This window comes from Peromyscus maniculatus, chromosome X, assembly GCF_049852395.1.
Source record: "Peromyscus maniculatus bairdii isolate BWxNUB_F1_BW_parent chromosome X, HU_Pman_BW_mat_3.1, whole genome shotgun sequence".
NCBI lineage: Eukaryota > Metazoa > Chordata > Mammalia > Rodentia > Cricetidae > Peromyscus > Peromyscus maniculatus.
This window is the reverse complement of record NC_134875.1, coordinates 55,959,185-55,985,462: the sequence shown is the minus strand read 5'-3', so window position 1 is coordinate 55,985,462 and position 26,278 is coordinate 55,959,185. Positions and strand designations below refer to the sequence as shown.

The window sequence follows — 26,278 nt, the reverse complement described above, 5'->3', positions numbered from 1 at the left end:
TCTTCCCCTAACCTCTCTCATCCCTTCAGGGACCCGCTATCTCATGGTGATTCTGTGTGCAGTTATCCTGGGAGGGATTTCCTCTTTTCTCATCACCCAGAGGGCTGTTGATGGAGACTCACCCGACTACAACACCAAGAGATTGTAAAATGGTCCTGCCTCAAGCCTTGAAAGTCCATCTTCTAAAGGAGAGGCTGCTCTCTGGGAAAGGCTAGGGAAGAAAGTTCCACTCAGCTCTGTCAGTGTGACATAAGCTTTTTGAGGAAATTTATTAACTGTTATCTAAGGATACCATCCTCACAGAGCTCACTTGAGGCCATCTTATAAAATCTTCCTGTTGTCCACGTACAGGGTGTGATGTTGATGGATCTTTAAATGTTAGGACATGGGGGCTGGAGAGACGGCTCAGTGGTTTAAACCATTTGCTGCTTGTGCAGAAGACAAAGGTTAAGTTCTCAGCAACTATGCCAGGCAGCTCACAACTTCCTGTAACTCCAGTTCCAGGGGATCTGATGTCCTCTTGTAGATGCTGTGGTCACCTGAATGCACTTGGTGCACATACATACTTCCTGCACTCACACATGGACACAAGTGAAAATAAATCTTTTTAAAATGTGAAGATAGAGCATTAGATATAGCATTAGCTTGTTGAGCCTTGGGTTAACCGAGATATTGCCTCCTCTTTGCCCTTCTTCTTCTTCTTCTTCTTCTTCTTCTTCTTCTTCTTCTTCTTCTTCTTCTTCTTCTTCTTCTTCTTCTTCTTCTTCTTCTTCTTCTGCTTCTTCTTCTTCTTCTTCTTCTTCTTCTTCTTCTTCTTCTTCTTCTTCTTCTTTGGGTTTTCACAACAGAGTTTCTCTGTGTAGTTTTGGTGCCTGTCCGGGATCTCACTCTGTAAAGCATGCTGGCCTGTAATGCACAAAGATCTGCCTGGCTCTGCCTCCCGAGTGCTGGGATTAAAGGCATGTGCCACCACCGCCTGGCTCTTATTGCCTCTTCTAATGAGAAACAGACATGCACACCAGTGAAGACATGTCTTTGGATGTCCTGAATTCATGATTTTGGAAACAAGGAGTCATTCCTGGGTCCATGATAGGGGCTCTTTGTCATCATGTCTTTGAGAAAATCCAAGTAGAGGTCCCCATGAGGTAACTCAAGGAGGTCCCCAGATGAGTCTATGAGTCTATGAGTCTGTTTGGTGTATTCTACAACAGATCACAATGGAGATGCAAAACACAAAGTTTGCCTAATGGCTGTTCCCAGACTGCATAGGGTGCTGGTACTGTCTTTGCTGGACCATTCAACCCATCCCACATTCACAAGCACAGGGCTTCTCTGATCTATCAGTATCCAGCCAACACCACATCAGGATTTCTGCCACCTTCTGCCTACCTCAATCATGAAAGTTACACTAACCTTAACTTCACAGTTTTCCTTGTATTTTCCACTAAATTAAACTTAAGTTCACAACCTGTACTCTCATTCCAGGTGTCTCATGCGATCTAAGGGAATCAAGAGAGGAATACTCTCACAACATTAAGTTTCTCGTGTTTCCTAACTCTTCCACATTATGTTTTCAAACTCACTCGAGTTTCACAAATGGAACACTTTCCACAACCTCTCCTCGGGCACCATCATCTCTGCAGTAATGAGAGTCATCCCTTGCTCCATTTCCCTTTCCTTTCTTCCACTGCCTGTCCTCCCTCCACCCTTCCACTTTCACATTCATAACAGAGGGTTCTATGTTATCTGTAACAGGCTTTCCTTTGCAGATTTTTGACCTGATCCTCACAGCTTCATGCCTGTCTCAATCATGCACTATTGTGGGAACTGCTGCTTTCTTAACAATTTGTCAATGTTTGCCCAGGCTATTAAGACTGATGTAGGTACTGCTGCTAAATCTCACAGATGCCTCAGCTTTCCAGATTTGGGGATACCAGGTTCCCTACATTCTTGGGAGGGTCATTATCTTACAGATATGGTTTGTTCTCATTGGTCTGAGAAAATCAAAGTTCCCCTTTCCCTATCTGAAAGACACGTGTCTTCAGTCTCACCTGTTAGCCCAAATGACCAACATTGTTGCTGAATTTTGACACCTAGTGAGGCTCTGAGCCTAAGAGGGAAGCAGGAGGTAAATGGAAGTTGCATTTTGTTAGTTTATTGTGAGCCTGATGCTATTAAAAAACTAAAGTCTACTTAAAGATACTCCTTAATTTAAGACATTGAAGAGGAGCCAAGCTGCTGCTGCTTCTTCTTCTTCTTCTTCTTCTTCTTCTTCTTCTTCTTCTTCTTCTTCTTCTTCTTCTTCTTCTTCTTCTTCCTCCTCCTCCTCCTCCTCCTCCTCCTCCTCCTCCTCCTCCTCCTCCTCCTCCTCCTCTACAGGATTTCTCTGTGGAGCACTGGCTGTTCCAGAACTCACTCTGTAGACCAGGCTGGCCTCAATATCAGTGATCCACCTGCTTCTGTCTCTCCAGTGCTAGGATTAAAGGCATGCACCAGCACCACCCAGTGCAAAGTACTAACTTATTTTATAAAGGCAAGATCACTATGATAAGAACCAGACAAACATTACAGGGATAGAGAATGATTATACCTTATATATACTAATAAAAATCTCCTCAAAATAGTAGAAAAAATAGCTTTATATTAAAAGAATTTCATACCTTATCCACATAAACTTCATTTCACAAATGTAAGTTACACATTGGGATTGGTAATGACCAATTCATATGTTGCAGTCTATATGTGTTAGTATACTTCGTGCTTCACATAACAATGCCAAGAGAGAAAAAAATAAAACAAGATGGGAGAAAACATTTGTAAATCTTATATCTAACAGTGTTAATCTCCGGAATGTGAAAGCCATTGTATTCAGAGACTTGAGCATGGAGAAGGACTTTAGGGGTTCATGCTGCAATCAGACACCCTTGTTGGGAAAAGATGTAAGAGAAGAGTGGTGGAGGATGGGATGGTGTGTGACACCAGCTGAACCTGCCATCTCCCTGTTGTGATCCTAGTTGGCTCAGACCAGCAACCCAGGTTTTGAAAATGGATGAAGGACTCTGCTACACATTCCTCTAAGACACACAAATGGCCACTGTGAAAAGATACACAGTGACACTCCTCATTAGAGAAGTGCATATCCAAACTGCCTCATATCACAATTTTACTACCACAAAAAATAAATAAATATCAAGAAACCCTAACGTGCATGTAGAACTTACAAATTTGAGCTTGGGCAAAACAGAGCACAGCGTGGATTACTAGAGTTAAGAGTGAAGGAAACAGGGTGCTATTGATTAAAGGATAGAAGTATTCAGTTAAAACGTGAATGGGTTCTGTAGGTCTAATATATTGTACAAGGACTGTGATATTAGTTAACAGTAATGTGTATTATACTTGAAATAATACTGAGAGACTAGATCTATATTCATGTCACAAAAAGGTTACTATATGATTTGATGGATGTAGTCATTAGCTCTTTTGAGGTAATCATTTCACTGTACATACACACATCTATGGTGATATTTTATTTGTGCTGAAATGTGATTTTATTTGTATGTTAATAAATAACGTTGCCTGGGGGTCAGAGCTAATAGCAAGCCATTTAGCAGAAGTCTGGCAGTGGTAGCACATGCACTTAATCTGATCACATGGCAGGCAGAATCTGTGTGTTCAAGGACACAGCCAGCTTGATGACACACACCTTTAATCCCAGCACCAATCATAGAGACCTGGAGATCTGTATAGACAGGCAGTGACAAAGGAGTCATGTGGTTGGGTTTAAAACCAATGAGAAGGCAGAACAGAAAGTCAATAAAAAATATACACACACAGGAAGTAGGTCTCTTTCTCGGGAAGGACTACAGGGGCTGGTAAGCTAAAGGCTATTTGCTAGTGCTCTGACCTCGTGGGCTTTTAACTTTATTTGGCTCTGTATTTCTTATTTAATAAGACTCTTTAGAATTACATCTACACACATCAAATCAATTCTCTGTATCACTTAAATCTATACATTTCTGCTTATCATTTATAGATCAATAAAACAGACAATTAAAAAGTGATTGAATATTCATTATCATCAGCCTACACATTGGGAGTGGCAGGTCTACTAATTCCTAAACAAGATACAGAAGAACAGATAAAAGTGACTGTAATGAATTGTGTGCTAGTCTGTTTCACACACTCCCTGTGCTCACAGCACCAATATGAGACTAATTTCCTACCCTTTCCATGTTATAGATGAAAACTTGAGAGGTGGAGACAATAAGGGTTGTACTCGTGACTACACAGTCAGCAAAGGAGAGACCTTGAATTTGTATCCAGTACACTGTTCTGGGCTCTGGGAAAATGCTGAAAATTTGTTGTTGAGAGACAGAAGGAGCTGACAAAAGAATACATATTAACAGTAACTATCAATACGTTGGTGAATTTGTACAAGGTTAGAGAAAATAAAATGATTGTGACCTTGGCGAGAGAACACCCATTGCAATTTGGGGACAGAAGTCCTGGTGGAATGGAATGAAGAATCCGTAGGAAGTTCGAAATCTTAACAGAGAATGGAGAAATCTATTTTTTGTGTTTTGTCAGAGAGAGAGAGAGAGAGAGAGAGAGAGAGAGAGAGAGAGAGAGAGAGAGAGAGAGAGAGAGAGAGAGACTGAGACAGAGAGAGCAAGAGCCTGCATGAGAACAGATTCATGATGTAGGAGATGCAGATGGCAGAGTGGGGAGGGGCAGAAAAAACAAAACAAAATCAAAACAGACAATCATCACTACCACCACCACCACCACCACCACCATCAGTTGGAATGACCCCCAGAGATAGGGAAACTGGTGTAGGCACAAAATATGGGAAAGGCCCCTCAGCTTGGCATTTGACTGGAGCAGTGATAATAAGAATATTAGGGGGACGCCACACTGGCTCTCCTGGAGCTCTCTATATAAAATATGGGAGCCTTGAACTCACATAGATCTGACTGCTTCTCCCTCCTGTGTGTTAAACGTGAGCCACCAAGCACCACAGAAGGTATTTCAAAAATAACCTCTACTGAATTCTCAGCTAGGCAACTCTTGAGGGTAAGTTCTCTACCTGCATATTCCTCTCTGGGAACCTAGGTAAAGTGTCAAGGGATTACTTTCTTTTTAGATCTCTCTCTCTCTCTCTCTCTCTCTCTCTCTCTCTCTCTCTCTCTCTCTCTCTCTCTCTCTCTCACTCTCTCTCTCTCTCTCTCTCTCTCTCTGTGTGTGTATGTGTGTGTGTGTGAGTGTGTGTATTTATATCTCCTGTATGGAGGCTAGAGTTTGACACTGGGGTGTCTTCTCTCCTTCACCTTATTTTTTGAGTCAGGGTGTCTTCCTGAATCTGCAGCTCTCCATTTTTTGCTGGACCACCTGGCATGTGAGTCCCAGGATCCACCTGTCTCTGTCTGTCAGTGCTGGGGATCCAGGCACACACTGCCACAAGAGAAGAATTGGAGGGCAGGGAAGGGGAGATATATTGGCTACAAATACATTATATCCACGTATGAATACTAAATAAAATGTCAATACAACTACAGCAAAGGGAGCAATCAGGAAATGTGGAGGGATCAAAGACACAAACCCCAGCACATTGAAATCCAAGATCTGATTTGCCACTGTCGGCCATTGTAGAATTAGTCAAAACCTCCTTCTATAAAGTAGTGTGCAAGTTCTCATGAGCTGAGCTGAGAGCTGCGTTCATGGAGAGAAGAGCTGGAGAAAGCCCTGCAGATTATCTACTTCAAGACGACCTACCTTGCCCAGGTAAATCAGAGGGCCTTCCTTGTATCCTTGGCTCAGGGTGATTGGAACTCTCTGCTCTTTTGGAATACAGGGCCACTTCAGATTTCAGTTTGGCAAAGTTACCTCGTTTTTATTTATTCTTGTCTGCGGGGTTCTCCTGTAGGAGCTGATTTAAAAGGGTGATATCATATAAGCTTTGCAAACAGAGGGAAATTTTCAAAACTTCTGAAAGTCAGCTAAGGAAGCTTTGAACAATGAAAGGATATTCTATATTCTAGTGTGAAAAGTCTCAATGAAAGGATATTCTATATTCTATTGTGAAAAGACTCAATAGGAATAACATAAAAATTCTCCACAAATATTTACATTTTACATGGTTATATTAAAAATGTTATTGTCTTTTCTTGACAGCCTAATTTTTAAAATTTTGTTTAATTATGTGTATCTGTGTGTATTTGAACATGTAAGTGCAATTGCATACAACTTCCAGAACAGGGTGTCAGATTGCCTATTGCTGGAGTTATAGGCATTTGTGAGCCAACCTATATTGGTGCTGGGAATCAAATCCAAATCATCTGTGGAGAGCAGCAAGTGCTCTTAACCACTGAGCCATCTCTCCAGCCCCTCTGGGCAATTCAATTTTAGAGACCATTTGGAAAACAAACGAGTTACCATAAACTACTGAGGGACAGAAGAATGATGCCAGTGTGGGAATGCACAGGAAACAATGGGTATTGAAACAGAGAGCTGGGTGAAAGACATAATCCCAAGCCTCAGGAACTGTGCACATGCTGAAAGGGGAATCGCAGGTCACTGTGATGATATTACAGTGATTAATATTACTGGAAATGTCAAATGTCAAATACCTAGAAAAGTCAGAAGAGATTTTTACACAAGAGTTATCTGAAGATAAGGGGAAGCTTTACAATGGGAAAGGGGGCATTGCTGTGGGACCCTGCTCTCTGATCCTGAGCTCTGGGCCTCTCAGCTTGGGGTGGGAGTTTTGAGATGTGATGGAGACTGGAAAAGTCGTTCTGAGGCGATAAGCAACTGACTTTTGAGATCATAGAGTACAGGCTCCCTGCCCGGGGCAGGGCATTCCTAGGGTCTCTCTCCTGCATCAGGTATGTCAAGCTTTAGGCCTGGAAAACTGTAGTGATTTCAGAGTTCAGATCACAGCCCTGTGAACTTTCTGATTATGTCAGTCTATACTCAAGAATTGGCTTCGCCCATGCCATGGGGCTTGCCATTGGCGCTGCCCTCCGGTCAGCCTACAAAGACCCTAAAACTTGTTTTAACTGCAAACAACAGTTTTTTCCCCCCCGAGAATGCACTGTGCCTCATGCAGCTCCCAATGAGCGCCCTCCCCCCACTTCTCTTTGCCCGTGCTGCAGCAGGGTCAAGCACTGGGCTTCAGAATGCAAATCCAAAACAAATGCACAGGGTCAACCATTAAGTCCTAAACAGCAGGGAAACTTACAGAGGACAACCCCAGGGGCTATCAGATTTGTCCCCACTGCCCAGACTCAGCCACTCCCCAACCCTGCCAATCCATTTCAGATCTCTGGAGAGCAACTGCAAGGAGCACAGGACTGGACCTCTGTTCCACCACCCAGTCAATATTGACCCCTGAAATGGGCCCTCAGCTCCTAAATACCAGAGTCTATGGCCCCTTACCTCCCCATACCTTTGGCCTAATCACTGGAAGGGCTAGCACCACCCTTCAAGGGATTCAAATTTTCCCAGGGGTTATTGATAATGATTTTACTGGAGAACTTAAGATTCTTGCCTCTACAAGTACAAGCATGATTACTATCCACCCAGGAACCTGCACTGCCCAACTCCTATTGCTTCCTCTCCGACATTCAAACCTTAATTATAGAAAATTTGCCCACTATGAGGATGGTCCCTGTTGCTGGAGAGCTTCTCTCCAGCTCCCACCAAGCCCTGCAGTCCCACAATCCACTTATAAAATAATCACTCAGACACTTATATTACTTATAAACTGTATGGCCATGGCAGGCTTCTTGCTAACTGTCTTACATCTTAAATTAACTCATTTCTATAAATTTATACCTTGCCAAGTGGCTGGTGGCTTACTGGCATCTTTACATGCTGCTTGTCCTGGCAGTGGCTGGCAGTGTCTCTCCCTCCTTCTTCCTGTTTCCCCAATTCTCCTCTCTCCTTGTCCCGCCTATACTTCCTGCCAGGTCACTGGCCATTCAGTGTTTTATTTATATAGAGTGATATCCACAGCAGTTCCGGTTCCTCCGATGGATATTTATTGGTTTCAACAATTCTCCCAATCCTGCCCCCTCTTAACTCTCAAGCTTAATGGCAAACCCTTCCAAGGAATTTTGGACACAGGAGCTGATACCACTGTTATATCCCATAGAGACTGGCCCACTATGTGGCCTCTTACCACATCCCACACAAATCTTAAAGGCATTGACCAGACTTCAAACCCTCAACTGAGTTTACAGGTCCCTAGTTGGAATGATGAAGAAGGCAATTCTGGTACTGTTACACCTTTTGTTGTCCCTGGCCTACCTATTAATCTCTGGGGCCGAGATATTCTTACCCAAATGAACGTCATCATGTGCAGTCCCAATGAAATTGTCACCAATCAGATGCTTAAACAAGGTTTCCTTCCTGGCAAGGGTTTAGGAAAAAATTCTCAGGGCATTAAAACACCTATCCCAATATCTGTTAAAAATGATTGGGCTGAAGCCGGGCGGTGGTGGCGCACGCCTTTAATCCCAGCACTCGGGAGGCAGAGCCAGGCGGATCTCTGTGAGTTCGAGGCCAGCCTGGGCTACCAAGTGAGTTCCAGGAAAAGGCGCAAAGCTACACAGAGAAACCCTGTCTCGAAAAACCAAAAAAAAAAAAAAAAAAAATGATTGGGCTGGATTAGGGTCTTCTCAAAATTTATCCTAATGGCCATTGACATTCCTGTACCCCATGTAGATAAAACTACCTGGAATACAAATTGATTCTGTTTGGGTTGATCAATGGCCTTTAACAAAAGAAAAGGTTGCAGCTGCTATAGAGTCAGTATAGGAACAACTTGCTGCAGGTCATATCGGACCAACAAATTCCCCATGGAATACACCTATTCTTGTTATTAAAAAGAAATCAGGAAAATGAAGATTATTACAAGATCTTAGGGCTATAAATAAGGTCATGGTTCCCATGGGTGCCTTACAGCCTGGCTTGCCCTCTCCAGTGGCAATTCCTTCTGGGTACTATAAAATTGTTATTGATCTCAAAGATTTTTTTTTTTTTACTATTCTCCTATACCCCAAGGATAAACCACAAATCGCTTTTAGCATTCCCCAAATTAATTTCCAGGGACCAATGCTACGTTTCCAATGGAGGGTCCTGCCCCAGGGAATGGAAAATAGTCCCATTCTATGCCAAAAATGTGTGACTAAAGCAATAGATCCCATCAGAGTAAAGTGGCCTTCCATCTGTATTCTCCATTATATGGATGATACACACTTTTGGCAGGCCGACATCAAGACCAATTCTTCCAGTGCTATAAGGAGCTAACCTATAGCCTTTCAACAAGGGGACTTCAAATTGCCCCTGACAAAGTCCAATTAGCAGATCCCTATATTTGCCTGGGTTTTGAACTTTATCAACAGTGAGTCTTAACCCCAAAGATTCAATTACGGACCTCCCATCTTCAAACCCTAAGTGATTTCCAAAAATTAATAGGTGATATTCAATGGCTCAGACCTTATTTAAAACTTACCACTGATGAACTGGTCCCCCTTAATGAGATTCTAAAAGGAGACTCAAATCCTTCCTCTGCCAGAAAGCTTATGCCTGAGGCCCAGGTCTCTCTGGCTTTAGTCAATAAAGCTATTCAAACCAAACTGTTTTTCAGATATACTATTCTGACCTTGTTATACATAGCTTTTGAGACATCCCATGTCCCCACAGGAGTCTTCTGGCAACAAATAACCATCAGAGAAGAAAAAAGAAGGAATTCCCTACTCTGGGTCCACCTACCCACCTCTCCCTCAAAGGTCCTGGCCACTTACCCATCTTTAATGGCCAAGCTAATTATTAAGGTCAGAGAAACAATTAGGCAATACTTTGGAAAAGATCCTGACTCCATAGTCATCCCCTATATGTGAGAACAATTAGATTGGCTGCTTCAAACAAATGATGAGTGGCCCATTGCCTGTTCCTCCTTCCTTGGTGCTATCGATAACCATTATCCTAGAGATCCCTTGTTACAGTTTGCCAGAATTCATCCCTTTGTTTTCCCCAAATTAACCGCCTCACACCTATAATGGAGGCTCCCCTGATATTTACAGATGGCTTGGCCAATGGGGTTACCGTCTATGTTGTGGACGAAAAGGCTACCTCCTGCCTCATATTCCTCAGCACAGCTTGTTGAACTTTATGCAGTAATTCAAGTTTTTCAACTATTTCATTCTCAGCCCTTTAATTTGTATACTGATAGTGCTTATGTTGTCCATTCTGTTCCCTTACTGAAAATTGTTCCCTTTATTAAACCCTCTACCAATTGTAGCTTCATTTTGTCTTCAGCTGTGTTCCTTGATTATGGCTAGACAGTGCCCCTTTTTTTATTGGCCATCTACAGGCCCATTTAAAATTGCCTGATCCTCTGTTTGAGGGAAATGCCTTGGCTCATGCGGCCACACAATCATTTTTTCTTGTTCTTGCAGGATCCCTTTCTCAGGCTGCCCAAGCAGTCTCTTCACCATTTAAATGTTCATTCCCTTAGTTTGTTGTTTAAGCTTACCCTAGAACAGGCCCGGAAACTGTTAAAAATTGCAGACTGTGCTGTCTCCCTCCCGGTTCAACATCTAGGAGTTAACCCCCGGGGCTTGGTTCCCAATGAAATTTGGCAAATGGATGTTACTCATTTAATTGAATTTGGAAAACTTAAATATGTACATGTTACAGTTGATACCTCTAAGTAGTTTTATATTTGCCTTTCTCCAGGTCAGAGAGGAATCCAAAAATGTTAATTCCCATATTTTACAATGTTTTCCTGTCCTAGGAAAGCCTAAAGTTATAAAAACTGATAATGGCCCAGGATATACTGGAAAAAATTTTCAATATTTTTGCCAACAACTTCAGATTAAGCATGTCGCTGGCATTCCTTACAACCTCCAGGGTCAGGGCACCGTTGAACGTGCTCATCAGACTCTAAAATCTATGCTTAATAAATTAAAGAGGCGAAGCCTGTATGATACACGAGGCACCTCCGAAATCTTCTATGTCATGCCCTTTTTGTCCTTAACTTCCTTACCTTGGACAAGAATGAAAGGACTGCAGTGGATCGATTTTGGCATCCACAAAGTCAAAGCCACTAAGTATTGTTCATGTGGCGAGACCCCTTAACCGCCGAGTGGAAAGGGCCCAACCCAGTCCTGATCTGGGGTCGAGGGTCAGCATGCATCTATGACCAAACAGAGGGAGGCCCTCATTGGCTCCCTGAGAGATTAAACAAGTCAGCTCTCACCAATCACCCAGGGAAAAGGATAGCCCCTGGGGTCCTTTTCCCTTTCCTTCTCCTTCTTTACAGATGCAGATGAAGAAAAAACTGGGAGAATTTCCCTGGATATTCTGGATCTTGCTGCTGCCTGTACCTTCTCATCAGGACCAGAGACCAGTCGACACATCCCCATTTGTATGGTGCTTTTATTTGACTGAAAATTATACTAATTATGCTAAAACACAGACCTTTGATCACCTATTGGCTATTGCTGATTGCCCCTTACACGGATGTCAGAGTCCCATTTTACTCAACTTTACTGATTTCCATAATTCCCCCGGCAAGGTGGCTCCTACTATCTGTTTTTTGTATGACCAGACTGTCCACAACTGCAAAACTTATTTGAAGGAGAAAAGCAAAGGAGTCCCCTATTCTTACTGCAAAATTCATGATGCCATTCCTCCTGCTAAGGGACAGGTAATTGGGAGAGAATGGAATGGCCCTAAATTTTATAAGACATCCACAGGATATTCCCTAGTGGTTTGGGACCCGTGGGACTTGCAATGGACTAGTCCAGTAGAAGGAGCCATGTACATGACCCAAATGGCCACATGGCCTAGCTCCAGACTTTACATTTGGTGCTCTTATGTACAAGTACAGTCTACAGTCCATCATAATATCCTTATACAAGAAAAAATATTAATGACACAACTATCATCCCCCTCCTCTCCATTTTCTTGGCTTTCCCTCCTCTGAGAAGGCCTTATGTTTGCCAATGTTACTGGCATTGGGAATCTCTCATTGTGTTTCCTATGTGCAGCCTTGGAACGTCCTCCCCTGATAGCAGTACCCCTGCTGCAGGTCCTTAGTTGTACCACCACTGATAATCCCCATGGCTTCCGCCCCATCCCCGAAGTACCCTTGTTTCTTGACCCAGGCCTCTCCAAGTTTGACTTTTGCTTTTCCAGTGTTTCCCTTCCCTCTTGCAGTCAGACCGTATTCCCGTCATCCTTTTGCCCTCCCTGGGTTTTTCTTTCAGTACAATGGCACTCTATCAAAAAATTTGACCATCCCTATCCCACAGGACATGCTCTGCCTACCCAGCACTCTGCTCTCACAACTTATACTCAGGACCCCTGCAGAGTTCTTGGGATGGGATGCCTCCCCCACCTCCCACCCCTGCCCAAGCAAAAAAGAGCTCTTCTTGGCCCTTGTGGCCGGAACTTCCCTTGACCTCCCTGGTCTCTGCAGGCTTGGTAGGAGAAGCCCTGGGTGATTCACTCATGACAACAGCTCACCTATCTGAACAACTTCAGGTAGCAATTGAGGCTTCTGCAGCATCCTTGTCCTCCCTCCAGAGGCAGTTAACCTCCCTAGAACAGGTTGCCCTACAAAACTGACGGGCCTTGGACCTGCTGACAGCAGAAAAGGGTGGGACATGCCTTTTTCTGAGGGAAGAATGTTGTTATTATATTAATGAGTCTGGAATGGTAAAAACCCAGATAAATAAGCTACATAAACTTAGCCTAGAGCTACATAAGCAGCAACTGTCTGCCGCCGCAGATAACTGGTGGAGATCATCCACATTCTCCCTTTTGATGCTATCTCCCTTTTGATGCTTATCTTTCTGCTACACTGACCATTAGTAACGTTTTAGCAACCCAACACTACCCTGATCTTTTCCCAAAGAAAGCTTCCTGGTCTGCTTGCTATAACACTTGCCTGAGCAAAATAAAAATTTGCAGCTTGATGAGAATACCTGTCTTATTGTCAATTCTTTGTGTTTCTTGTCCCTTTCATTCGCCATTCCCCCTTCTAGAATCTCCACTGAAGATTCCACTGGTCAGGAAAAATATTGATCCAATTGCATCTTTCCCAGTATTCTGCCACTGTAACACACTGGTCAGACTGTACTTCTGAGAGCACGAGATCCCAGCTTATCCAGAGACTATATAGTAAGAGCCATATGGAAAAAATGAAGGGAAATTTCAAAGAAACAGGTAGATCTAATTTTAGTATTTTATTTAATACAAAGTGTCAAAAACTCTTTTGACTTGGAAACAATGTAAGTAAATCACTCATTACACTGGCATATTAGTAGGTCTTTGAAATTTTGTGCATTATTATTATCATGGTACCAGCATTATGGAAAATATGAACAAATTTGAAATGTATCACAAAAGAAATATGACACGTTAATATTAGTATATTTTAACATGCTTTTTCTTACTAACTTGGAAATACAAGGTTACCACAAAAAATTAATAAAAAACAAATGTTAACTGTTTTGTCAGTATTCTTATTATAATAATGCGTGTAAAATCTAGTTTGATACATTTACCAGTATCACTAGTAAAAACAAAATTCAATTACAGTTATCTGTGGTCAGACTAAAACCAAGTATGACCTCACTTTAAAAAGAAAACAATATAAATTTCTAAGCTATTGCTTTTACTAATTTACTTTAGTAAGAAAACATTATGTGAAAATGATTACTTACAGTCTACTCTTTTTGTTAGTCAGTGAAATGTTGTCATTTTGGCATTTCAACATGTGGAAGGAACAAATCCTAATCTTATATCTTTACCATGTCTTTGTGATGCAGTATACTGTTTCAAGAAATACAATTGTTTATTTATTATTTTAACAATACAAGTAAGATGTTTTTATGTGTCCATGTTCATGTGTAGGAGGAGGTGTGTGTACTTGCTTCTCTCTCTCTCTCTCTCTCTCTCTCTCTCTCTCTCTCTCTCTCTCTCTCTCTCTGTGTGTGTGTGTGTGTGTGCTCATGCACATGCTCACGTGCATGCCAAAATTCAGTATCTGGCATTTTCTTCTACACATATTTTCTGAGGCAGGATCTCTCACTGAACCTCGAATCACTAATTTGCTAGAATGTCCGGCCACATGATCCCAAGGCTCTTCCTTCCTCCACCTTTTCACACTGGGGTGACAAGTGTGCACTTGGATGCTCAGCTTTTTACACTAACGCTAGGTTCGGATCTGAGCACAGGAGGGCTTGTGTGGTAAGCAACTGGAAGACTGAGGCATTCCTTAGCCCTGTGCAAATTATTAACTATAGACTTTACACACACATCATTTCTAAGTATGTCTAGAATATGCAAACTGAATTTATAATTATGTTGTGTTCTGGAGAATAAAATAAGTTGGACTCAGTACTCACCCATGGATAGTATGTATCATACCAAATGGGGCACAGCTAATGGAAAAAGAATCAAAATATATATATAGGGAATGATTTATACAGCTAAGGAAATGACAGGATTAACAGAATTGGGAGTAGAGTAAGAGAACTAAAGGAAGGAGGGGGAATATTATGGGAAGGACCCTAAATCCCACCTAAAAATTCATGTGACAAAGGCTGGAGAGCCAGCTGAGGACTTCATGGGAAGTAGTGGAAACTTTAGAGCAGGCCTACATCAAGAAGTAGGAAATGATCTTTATGATCTTGAAGGTTCTATTGAAACATCAAAGCCTCTGCTGTCTTTCCTTCCTGGCCCCACTATTAAATCCTGATGGATTCCCAAAAGCAACCAAAACCAGCCTAAAGTAACTTAGGGGATGAAAATATTGTCTTCAAAAACCACCAACCCTTCCACAAATACAGGCAGGAAAGGGTGTCATTGTTCTGATTTGTGTGATGTACCAACAAGTGAACCAAACAGTGTGGACAGAGATAGAGCAAACTAGGACTTGATCATCCTGTACTATACACAATACACATCACTGTGGTCAGTAAAATGAAATATATCAACAGTAGACCAGTGATACACAGGAACTCTCGAGGTCCTCCATCTTTTCTAAAATACTCTGTGTAAGAATCAGTTACATACCTGTATTCCCTAAGTGTAATTTTCTATAATATAAATATATATATATATATATATATATATATATATATATATATATATATATATATATATATATATATATATATATATATATATATATATATATATATATATATATAGTGTGTGTGGGTCCAGGAAATAACATTTAGTACTTAAATAGTACATATCGGTAGAAACTGTGTTGGACTGCGAAATTTATTCTAAGTAAGTGATCCAGTTCATGTCAGGCCTCTCTGCAAGTGCTAACATCACCTTCAAATGTAGTTGAACAATAGCAAGCTTCCTTCGGTCTAAACTGCCCTGAAAAGGCCACAGTTCATAGCAATGTACAGGGATGGGATAAATCACATATTTTAGATTCTTCAAGGGTGTTAAATTATTCATGATAGTCACAAGCATAGGCATTGTGATGGGGTTAGAAGCAAAGCACAGGACACGGAGTTGAGTACAACGAATCAGGGCAGGAATAAGGACAGAGATTGCAATATCATTTATAAGGCAATGATTCATCTCTAGATGCCGAAGAGTACCAGAGAGATTTACCAGAAGAGTCTGAAAAGGCTCAAAATCATCCCAATACATTGGGTTGTTGCTAAGATTCAGCAGCTTTAGGAGGGAGACCTGAGGGCTCTGGGCCAGAAATCTGAAGTCTCTGTGCGAAAGATCACAGAATGTCAGATACAAGAAATTCAGACCAGGTGGCAGGACTCTGTAGGGAGAAAACAACAAAAAACTTGTGAAGAATGAAGATTGAATAAGGAAAAATATACCTTTATACCTAGAATAAACTACTTTTCACATGCATTATAATTGGGTATTAATGTGTTAATGTGTGCTTTAATTCACTTAATAGTTTTGTGACTCTGAGAATTTTTTTTTAGACAGGATCTTACTATGTAGTCCTGGCTGTCCTGGAACTCACTATGGAGATGATACTGGCCTTGAACTCACAGAATCTGCCTGTCTTTGCTTCCTAAGTGCTAAGATTAAAATCCTGTGCCACCACATCTGGCTGAAAGTTTTGTTTTCAACACTGAGATACAATTTCTTTTAATCTTAAGAATGTGTACAGGACATTATATGATTTTAAGAAATATTAAGAGAAAAAAACTGAAAGCTCTTGATACTTACAACATTATCCATTGTATATTTCAGTTCACCTTTTTAGTGGGGAGGGTTCAGAAAGAGCAGGCAACTGAAAACTCCCTTTGGTCAGTCCCTACATACCACCCTCTTCTTTCATGACCTATGCCTTGGAAATTACAGATCAGTAAAGTGATCTGACACTGTGAAGTATGGGCATCTATGATGAGGTGCATCAATGCTACAGCAAAAAGTCTTCGCCCATCTCAATCCCTGTTCCTCTTCATATCTAGAAGGCTAGTGTTTTTCACCTTTTATTTCTGTACTTGTCTGTACATTGTTGGCTACTTAATTTTTGTAATTCTTTCTCCAGTTTCAAATTCCCAAAAGTGACAAAGTGGAAAGTATAAAAGCTTTTCAGGAGTTAAGAATACCCAAGAATGTTTTCTTTCCTGTCTCAACAGGCTCTCTAGGAAACCCAGGGCCCTGGCCCAAACTCTTACCTGAGCACTCTGTCCAGATGACCTGTGAGACAGAATGAAGAGAAGCTGACTTCCTTAAGGGTGTTCATACGTTGCAAGTGACCGAGGAAATTTTTAAAGAGTTTCCCACCCAGGGATCTAAAAGTGACTTTAGACAGACTGAGGCTCTCTAGGTGGTCCATCTGAGACAGGACATTGGTGATATCACTCAGTGAACCCATATCGATTGACAACTGACCAACACAGCTGAGATCAAGAAAATTCAGGGTGCATTTGCTGTCACACAGTTTATCAACTTGCAAATCTCGACAGCATATGTGCAAAGACCCTGAACTCTCCCTAATTTTACTTGTAAGCAAAACCAAAAATTCCTTTTCCATTAAGGAGCCATCTAGGGAAAGATCCAGTAGTAACTCTACAGGCCTGGGGAACTGAACCATGGACCCTGGATTTACAAAACCATGCTGCCCTTCTATTTTCAGGATAGAGCTGTCAGAATAAGCACAAGAATGAGAACAGAAAGGTCTCTTGATGCTGTCTTCATGGCATGTGGTCCTATAGTCGTTGTCTTGCCTTAAATCTAGGATCCTCAGTTTAGGTCTCCTGTAGGGATAGAGGAGATAGAATAGTTGAGAAATAGCCAACGATAATGATACCGAATAGAATCAACAATGACATCTTAGACCTAATTCTTTTATCCATAGCTGACACTCCTTGTCCTAATTATCAACAAATCTTTCTCATGAAAATTCAGCCTCCCCCCCAATCCTTTATACATCTTAACCCCCTCCAGTCTTAAAGCTCCTGTCTTTCTCTTATGTAACACCTGTTACATAAACCCATCAACAGACCTCTCAGTAACAGACTTCAAAATGAACACTGAATACAATCAGTAACAGATTTCATAATTAACATTGAATACAATCAGTCTTTAATGTGTTACCAAGTTTGCGGGCAACAGCCTCACCCATAAATCTTCAGAATTTACTTGTTTCTCCTTCTGGGAGAGTAGCAGGCTGTGGTATAACCTCCTCTGTCTTTCCATGTTTCTATTATACAGTCTTACCTAGAAGCAGAGTTCTTTGTAGGACACACTGGAAGATTCTCAATCATGGCTTTCAGGAGTTCATGTTGAGGCTCCTGTACAGTTAATGACCCAATATGGAGACAGTAATAGGGCCACACTTTCACCATCTCAAGCAATGTATTCTTATGGCCACCCTCGAAGGCAGCAATGAACAGTGGAACAAAAAAGACTCTTGGCATATCCTCCAGAGCTTGGATTGCTATAGACTCATTTCTCAGCAGACTCTGTATAGCGAGATCCAACAGTGTCTTTGGGTTCTTTGCATCCATCTTTGTGAACCTGAATCAGAAGGAGAAATATTTAGAAGTTCTAGGAAAACATATACAGTCTCTTCTTTGCAACCAGCGCCAGCAAAGTAGAAATTTAAAGAATAAATGAACCAGATAGCCAAAACTAGATACATCTACTATAGACACAGATTAGAAAGTGACTTGTGAGTGTATAAAGGTGTGTGTGTGTGTGTGTATTACTATTCCCCTTCCCTTGTGTATAAAGTATGTATATGATAAAAAAAAAAACATTAGAAATGGGCAGTAAGCCAGGAGGGCAGTTGTGGCACATGCCTTTATTCCCAGCAGTCGTGAGGCAGGGGCAGGTGGATCTCTGTGAGTTCAAGGTCAACATGTTCTACACAGCAAGTTCCAAGTTAGGCTCCAAAGCTACACAAAGAAACCTTGTCACCAAAATCTTGCCCCCCCCCAAAAAAGAAGTCATTATTAAGTGAACAGAAAACAATTTTGGTCACTTAGCTACATGACTCCAGTATTTTCCCTCCATAATATATAAGCTCTGAAGAAGAAAAAGATAAATCTACAAAACAGTGGTACAACAGAAAATATTACAACACCAAATTCATTGTGATTAAAAGAAAAAGAATGACATTCCAGCCCTTGCTTTGTCTCACCCGTCACTGTATTTGTGGCAGATGAAGACACCAAAATGGCACAACACAGACACAAAGGAAGATGGTTAACAAAACTTAAAGTTGACCTTAAGCATATTCGGAAAATCTAGTCATGAATTAAGCCTAAAGATGAAAAAGAAAACATAAAATCAAAAGAATGCAGTACAGTTTATGGCAAAGACTTCAAAACTGTTCCATTCAAAGCTGTATGTTGTCTCACATCTGGAAAGTAAGAGATAGTCATCTGATAATGGAATACTGACTTCTGGGGTCTGGGATCGGTGCCAGGGTTGTGGTGGCAAAGCACAGTTGGATATGATTCATGTAAGCTAGAGGTTGGTATGGACACATCACAATGAGTCTCATCAAGATGTGTTATGAATATGTGTTATAATCAATGAATATCTAAGGCATATCCAATAAGTGATATGGAGGTTAGTTTAAAACTGCAATCTTAAAAGACACAGACTGTGGGAAGAATATATTGTTATGGTTAGGAGAAACATTCAAGAAAATTTGTTGATGGTGGAAAAAGAAACAAACTGAGGGGGATTAAGAATCTTGTAACACATGAAAGAGTCAGAAAGCTCCTAAGTTTTTCTTCTACTTCGGGAACAACATCAGACCCTCTAAAAGACGTACACAACACTGATAAACAGGAAATAACATGATTACATTAGATAGCTTCTAAAACAATATGAATAAGCCAAATATAGAAAACTTCCAAGCAAAAACATTAAAACCATAAGAAAATAAAATTAATGTTACTCATTACCTACCTAATACATTACGTTGCTACAGCATCTCACACAAATTATGGCATTGTCCTTGGATAAATGACTTGATGACTAAGATAAAATTATCACCATTAAGAACAAAGAAGTGGTACTTATTCTTGAGGCTTCCAGGTTCTCAGGAACACTGTTCATGCAGTCCTAAAAGCCTGTCCCAGATTCTTCAAATGATGGTCTTCTGTTGTATAGCTCAAGGTGTAAGCGAGTTTAAGTACATCCTATTTGGGAAGAACTTTCTTTTGAGTGAAGAAAACCTCAAACAGTCTTGAAAGAAAGGGACTGGGCAGTCTCATGAAACAAAGCAGCTGATTTCACACATTGTTACAAATGTTAGTGAAATGTATTCAAGAAGTTGCTGTTTGTGTTCTATTACAAGGTCACCATGTTCCATTCCTAGGAATATCTGTGAATGTTCCAGTATTTTGGTTCAATATTCAGTTGTGGATGTGCCTCATATGACTAAATAAGGACTCCAGATTCCATTATAAGGGTTGTGGAGCAATGCTATTTAAATTTGAATTTTCCCTGACAAACTCAGCATTTAAAAAAAAGTTCTCCCTTAGTTGATGTATAAATTTAATTAAAAAATATCTACATTTTACTGAGTTAGACAGCCTGATGGTAAAGCTCATATGTGAAAGAATACACAAGAATAGCTAATAAGAGAGAAGGAAGACACTTGAGAATGGACTCCTGACACTATACCAAGAAAATGAAAACTTTCTAGAGAATTTCCTCAATTATAGTGTCTTATCACTTCAATAAGAACAGACAAATAGCTGAATGAAATAGGTTAGAAATCTTAGAAATAGAAGCCAACATGGTTGGACATCAGTGTTTAATGAAGGGCTGAAAAGATTGGGTGGCAGATAAGAGCACTGACTGATCTTCCAGAGGGCATGGATTCAATTCCCAGTCCTGAAAACCATCCATAACACACTTTAGTTACAGGGGATCTGATGCCCTCTTCTGGCTACTAAGGGCCCTGTACAAACTTGCTACACAGATATATAGGCAGGCAAAAAACACATACACATAAATCATAATTAAAATAAATAAAAAAAAAACAAAGGTGACTTGGAGAAGCCACTAAAGGAAAGACAGACATGCAAGGTACAGAGTGAGATACGATTTAAAACAAAACAAACTTAAAGTAGATTCATAAAACACGCCATGTATAGAGTAACTAAAAATTGATTTAAAGATTTAAAGAAAAAACTTAAAGTAGATGCATGATTTATGCCATGTATAGAGTAACTAAAAATTGAGTTAAAACTTTAAGCAAAGAGTGAAATCACACAGCTTCTTGAAGAAAATATGACAGGTTTTCTTTAAGCTTAATGTAGGGAAGGGATGTCTAAATGTCACTCAAATGCTAGAGGTAATGAAGGGAAGCAATAAGTGATCTGACCAAATGAAAATCAAAGAATTTAAAAATATCAAATACAAGCATTTCAAAAGAGAACTTACAGTCTAAAATGATGTAGTAGTAAAACATTCCAGACAAGTGGAAACTCTGCTTCCTATATAAAGAACTCAAAAACTGAGGAACAAAGGACCAAAAAGGTATGAAAATGAAGAAAAGATATGAACTAACAGTTCACACAAAAGTGTCATGAAGAGACCAAACAAATAATAAATGTCTCCCAGCACTCGGGAGGCAGAGGCAGGCGGATCTCTGTGAGTTCGAGGCCAGCCTGGGCTACCAAGTGAGTCCCAGGAAAGGCACAAAGCTACACATAGAAACCCTGTCTCGAAAAACCTAAATAAACAAATAAATAAATAAATAAATAAATAAATAACCAAATTTAATGACAATTAAATGTAGTATATTAAAATAATATTGATTTATAGCTTAGTCTCTGGTAACATATAGGCAAAATTACAAAGTGATTTTGTTCTATTATTAGTGAAATGGTGAGGAATAAAGTGTAACATGTCTCTGACAATAAAGATGGACACCCCTACCCCAAACATCAGCCCAAGATTCTCACAAACATTAATTCAATCTGGGAAATTTGGGACTGTGACTCTGCTGTTGGCTCTAGTCCACATAAAAGGAAAAATATTTTTTTTTCTTCAGTGTCTGAGGGATATCCAGTCAGGTGCACTCTGGAGAGAGGCTAACTCCTTGAGACAAAAATACTCTTGGAAATAAGAAAACAAGGAGCAACTGCAAAATGAGAATGACTAGAGAGAGTCTGCCAGACCAGCTTTGTGGGAGACACCTGTCGAAGGCAGTGATGGGCTGGGTGAATGACAGGCAAGGACAAACTATAAAATGTAGGCAGTAGATCCTCTGGTAATGAAGGGCCCGCTGCTCTGAGGTCCTATCACTTGTGTGTTCACTGGTGATGACTGAGGACATTGGTGATCCCATGATTGAGGTTGGGGACCAGTTCTACATCTGCAGCCACTTACCTTCTGTGTGGTTCAATGCTGGTGAAATGGAGAATTCCGCGTTGCAGGTCCACGAAGGCCTCAGGGTGCAGCAGCCTCCTCCCTCTCACGGATGGTCTACTGTTGAGGGAGAAATGAATGCACTAAGACCAAAATTCCAGCACAAATCTCAGTGCTCTATTTCCTTCTCCTGTCTGTTCTCTTCATTTACTTTATTCATTTATTATTATTTCTACTTTTACAATAGAACATTTTAATTAATTATTGAAATTTTCATACATGCATGCAATATATTCTATTAGTATTCAACCCCAGTCCTGCCCATATACCTTCCCAGATCCATTTCCACCTTTAAACTCCTCCCAACTATATGTGCTCTTTCTCACAGCCATTGAGCACAATTAGTCCCACTTTTACCCAAACTGAGTTTTAATTTAATATATTAGTGTACATTATTTCTGTGAGTATCTGATTCATAGTTGGTGGGGCATGGTAGATAACTTTAATACTTTCTGAGTGTACTTCTATATATAGTTTACCTATTACAGTGGTTCCTTTTCTTCTTTCTTTTTGGGACTTGAGCCCTCCACAGAAGGTCTATACCCTATGAGAAAGGTAAACTTGAGAACATACTCATCCAAAGCAATATAGAGATCACAACACAAAAATATAAGAAAAGCAAAGCAAATGAAAATTTCTCCTCAAATGCCATATCAAAAAAATTGAGGTGCTGCCCTGCTACAGCCCTGACCCTGATGGTGGTGTGTACTTGCAATCCCAGCGCTCGGGAAGCAGGGGCAGGTTTGGGAGTTTGAGGCTAGGCTGGGCTACATAGTGAGGCCATCTCAAAAAATAAAAACAAAAGCTTTCAGCATGTCCGGGCACCAAAAAAAAAAAAAAAAAAAAAAAAAAAAAAAAAAAATTGAAAAAGTGTTTAAAATGCTGGACAAATTGAAAGTATACTTGAAAAAAAGTTCAAGGACTTTCACACATATGAATGAAGTGATGAAATCAACTCAAAATGTGTATGTATAGGTCAGCAACATAGATGAGAAAGTCATAAGGAGTTTGAAAGAAAACAAACGAAATTCAGAAAATTAAAAGCTCAATTTCATCAATAGAAATCTGTAGAAAGTATCAATAAGCTACATTAATCAGAATTAAAAACAATAAGACTTTAAGTAAAGTTGAAGAAAATATTATATTACACATGAGTAAAGAAAAAATAAGCAATCTTAAGCACAAATTTCTGGAGTATGTCCATAAGATAAAATACATCTACCAGTAGAAAAATGAGAGGAGATAAAACTTAAGACACAGAAAAGTCATAGAAATTAAAGCAGACTATTTCCTGAGTCTACAGAAAAATAAATAAATTTTAAGCACAAGAGGCATTTAGACTCCAAACAGATATAACACCTCTAAGATGCATCAGAAGTAAAATGTACTGCTATAGAACATGGACAGTATCCTAAGACTAAAGAATGAAGACATAACATCAAAAGCTGCAAAGAAACATCCATGTCACTTACAAGTGACAACCAATCAGAATAACACCAGACTTCTTGGCAGAAACCTGAAAAGCCACAAAAATAGCAAATGATGGGTTTTAAGCATCACAGTAAATAAATGTCAAGTGAGATTATTATATCCAGCAGTTATCCCCTAAAGTCAATGAATAAAGATGTATAAAACAAAGATATAAAAAATAAGATTAAGGTAACTCCCAACAAAGAAAATCCTAGAAATACATGGATGAAATAAACATTTTATCAGACCTCAAAAATGCTCCCCAACTACTTGATAAAACATAAAGGAAATGCTAAACTTCTCCTATGTGGACAATATACCATGATCTATAACCTAGTTCTGACTAAAGTTTTTGAAAATGAGGTTTCTGTGATATACATTATTAATAGATTACTTTATTCCAATAAAGTCTTTATAATGTGAATTTAATAATATATTTTAACATCATGATCAATTTGGTTTATATTAGGTATGCAAGGATTTTTCACATGTAAATAGGTTTGGAGTCAGAGATAACATGATGATCTTACAAGTGCAAAACAGGCCTTTATCACAAAAGCCCTGAAGAATCAAAGGCTAGAAGGAACATATCTCACCATTAAATATCTCTACATAATAAATCTATATTCAAAGTCACATTAAACTTGGAAAACTTGAAAGCATTTTTTCTCAAGTCAGGAACAAGAAAACATGGACCACCCTCTCCAATCTTATTCAATATACTGAATGAAGTCTTAGCCCACTGTAGTAGGGCAAAAGAAAATGGTAAATGATAAAAAACATGAAAGGAAACTGTCTAATTATTCTTAAGAACATTTGCTATAATCCTATAATTAAAAGACTCCAAACACTCCAATAGAAAATATGTAGATTTGATAAAAAGCAGCAAAAAAATCAGAATTACAAAATAAGTGCAAATGTTGGTGGCTTTTCCATATGCCAATAACCACGACATTGACAAATAAATTAGAAAAATGATTCCATGCACAATAGCTTAAAGAATTAAATACCAAGGAATAGACCTAAATGAGCAAGTGAAAGACTGGAACAATCTGATTTAATAATAGTGAAGAAATAAATTGAAGAAGATAGAAGAGGAAAAGACCTCCTACATACAGGAATCAGCAAGTAAATATTAGCTGCTTTTAAGTTATATCATAGAGCAATAGCAACAAAAACAGCATGTTATTGCAACAAAAAAAGATGTATAAGTCACTGGAATGAAATAGACAACCCTGAAATAAGACCATATATCTACAATCACCTGATTTTTGGAGGAAAAAAAGTGCTCAACAAAATATCCACTTGAAAAAAGAAAAATGAGGGATTTTTTGTTGATGTTGTTTTTCAAGACAAGGTTTCTCTTTGTAGCTTTGTGCCTTTCCTGGAACTCACTCTGTAGCCCAGGCTGGCCTCGAAGTCACAGAGATTTACCTCGCTCTGCCCCCCAAGTGCTGAGATTAAAGGCATGTACCACCACCACTCGGCTAGGAAAACTGTTTTAACAAACTTTTTTTAAAAAGGTAGTTTTTGCTAGTTTACTAAAACTAGCCATCTAAATGTAGAGAGATTAAACTCCATTCCTGTCTCTCTTTATAAAAATCAATTCAAAATGGGTCAATGTTCCTAACAAGATGTGACATACTGAAACGTCTATAAGAAGATGTGAGAAGCACACTTTAAAAAACAGGCACAGAAAAACCTCTTTAAAACACATTCAGGAAACAATAGCAAATACTGACAAATTAAATTGCATGAAATTAAAAGCTTTTGCAGAGCAGTAGAAACAACAATAGAGTGACAGTCAACAGAATGGTAATATTTTCTACATATACATTTTCAGAGAATTAATATTTAGCATTTTTAAAGAACTCAAAACATGAAATACCAAATACAGAAGCCAACACACTGGTAAATGACTAATCAACTGGACAGATCTCAAAAGAAGAAATACAAATGGCTAAAAAATATAAATGTTTAACTTTCTTAGCCATAAAAAAATCAAAAGTACTTTGATATGCTAAATGAAAACAAATGCTAGTCAGAATGTGAGGCAAAGGAACCCTTATATAACACTGGTGAAAATATGAAAACCTTTATGGAAGATTCTGAAAAAATGGAAACTAGAACTCTCTTACTGTTCACAAATACCACCCAAAGCAATCTAAATGAACACACCATAGAGATAACTGCAAATTCAGGTTTCTTATGTTACTTTTCACCATAACCTTGGAATGGAATCAGCCTAGAATTCCATCAACAGATGAATGGATCCAAGAAATAAGGTGTACACATGAAATTAAGTTATTACCAAGTGATAAAGTGAAACAAAATGATGCCATCTGTCGGTAAATACATGGCACTGAAAATCATCAGTTTACTCAAAACCATCCAGTCTCAGGAAGACACATATTACATACTTGCTCTCACAGGAAGAACCTAGATTTAAATATATAAATATACATATATATATATATATATTTTATATATATCCCTATATACACAAAGATATGCAATGATAGTAGAAAAGGTTCTGTTTGAATGAAGGAAGAACTATCTTAAGAGGCTCAAGGGACAAGAGAGGGTACTGAGAGGGAACAGGAGCAAAGGACCATGATATATGTAGGGAAAAGGGGCTGACTAAAGAAACCCACACTGACCCTGGAGCCCAGAATTAGGGAAGGAAGGATGGCTCAGATAAGGCCAGTGAAAAAAAATACAGTTTAACTCAGATCAGAGCCATTTCTGCCCCTGTCCAGCTGACGTGTGAAACCAACTAATCACAGAGCAGGACAGCAGAATCCTGGCCCTAGGGCCCAGGACCAGGGAAAGAAAAACAGCCTGTGTTTGGGACCTGAGCCAGAGAATGACCAATTTATCCCCAAAC

The 26,278-nt window shown here is 39.6% G+C and overlaps 1 protein-coding gene across 1 annotated transcript; it reads right to left on the bottom strand.

Moving 5' to 3' along the window:
• Nucleotides 1-13,244: 13,244 nt before the first annotated feature.
• Nucleotides 13,245-20,000, bottom strand: LOC143270776 (melanoma antigen preferentially expressed in tumors-like). The gene is made up of 4 exons (XM_076561876.1): nucleotides 19,447-20,000; nucleotides 17,743-18,042; nucleotides 16,698-17,279; nucleotides 13,245-15,820 (listed from the first exon to the last, which is right to left on the bottom strand). Exons 2-4 carry the CDS (start codon nucleotides 18,030-18,032, stop codon nucleotides 15,307-15,309), a joined length of 1,386 nt encoding a protein of 461 aa, XP_076417991.1. The 5' UTR covers nucleotides 18,033-18,042; nucleotides 19,447-20,000; the 3' UTR covers nucleotides 13,245-15,306.
• Nucleotides 20,001-26,278: the final 6,278 nt, after the last annotated feature.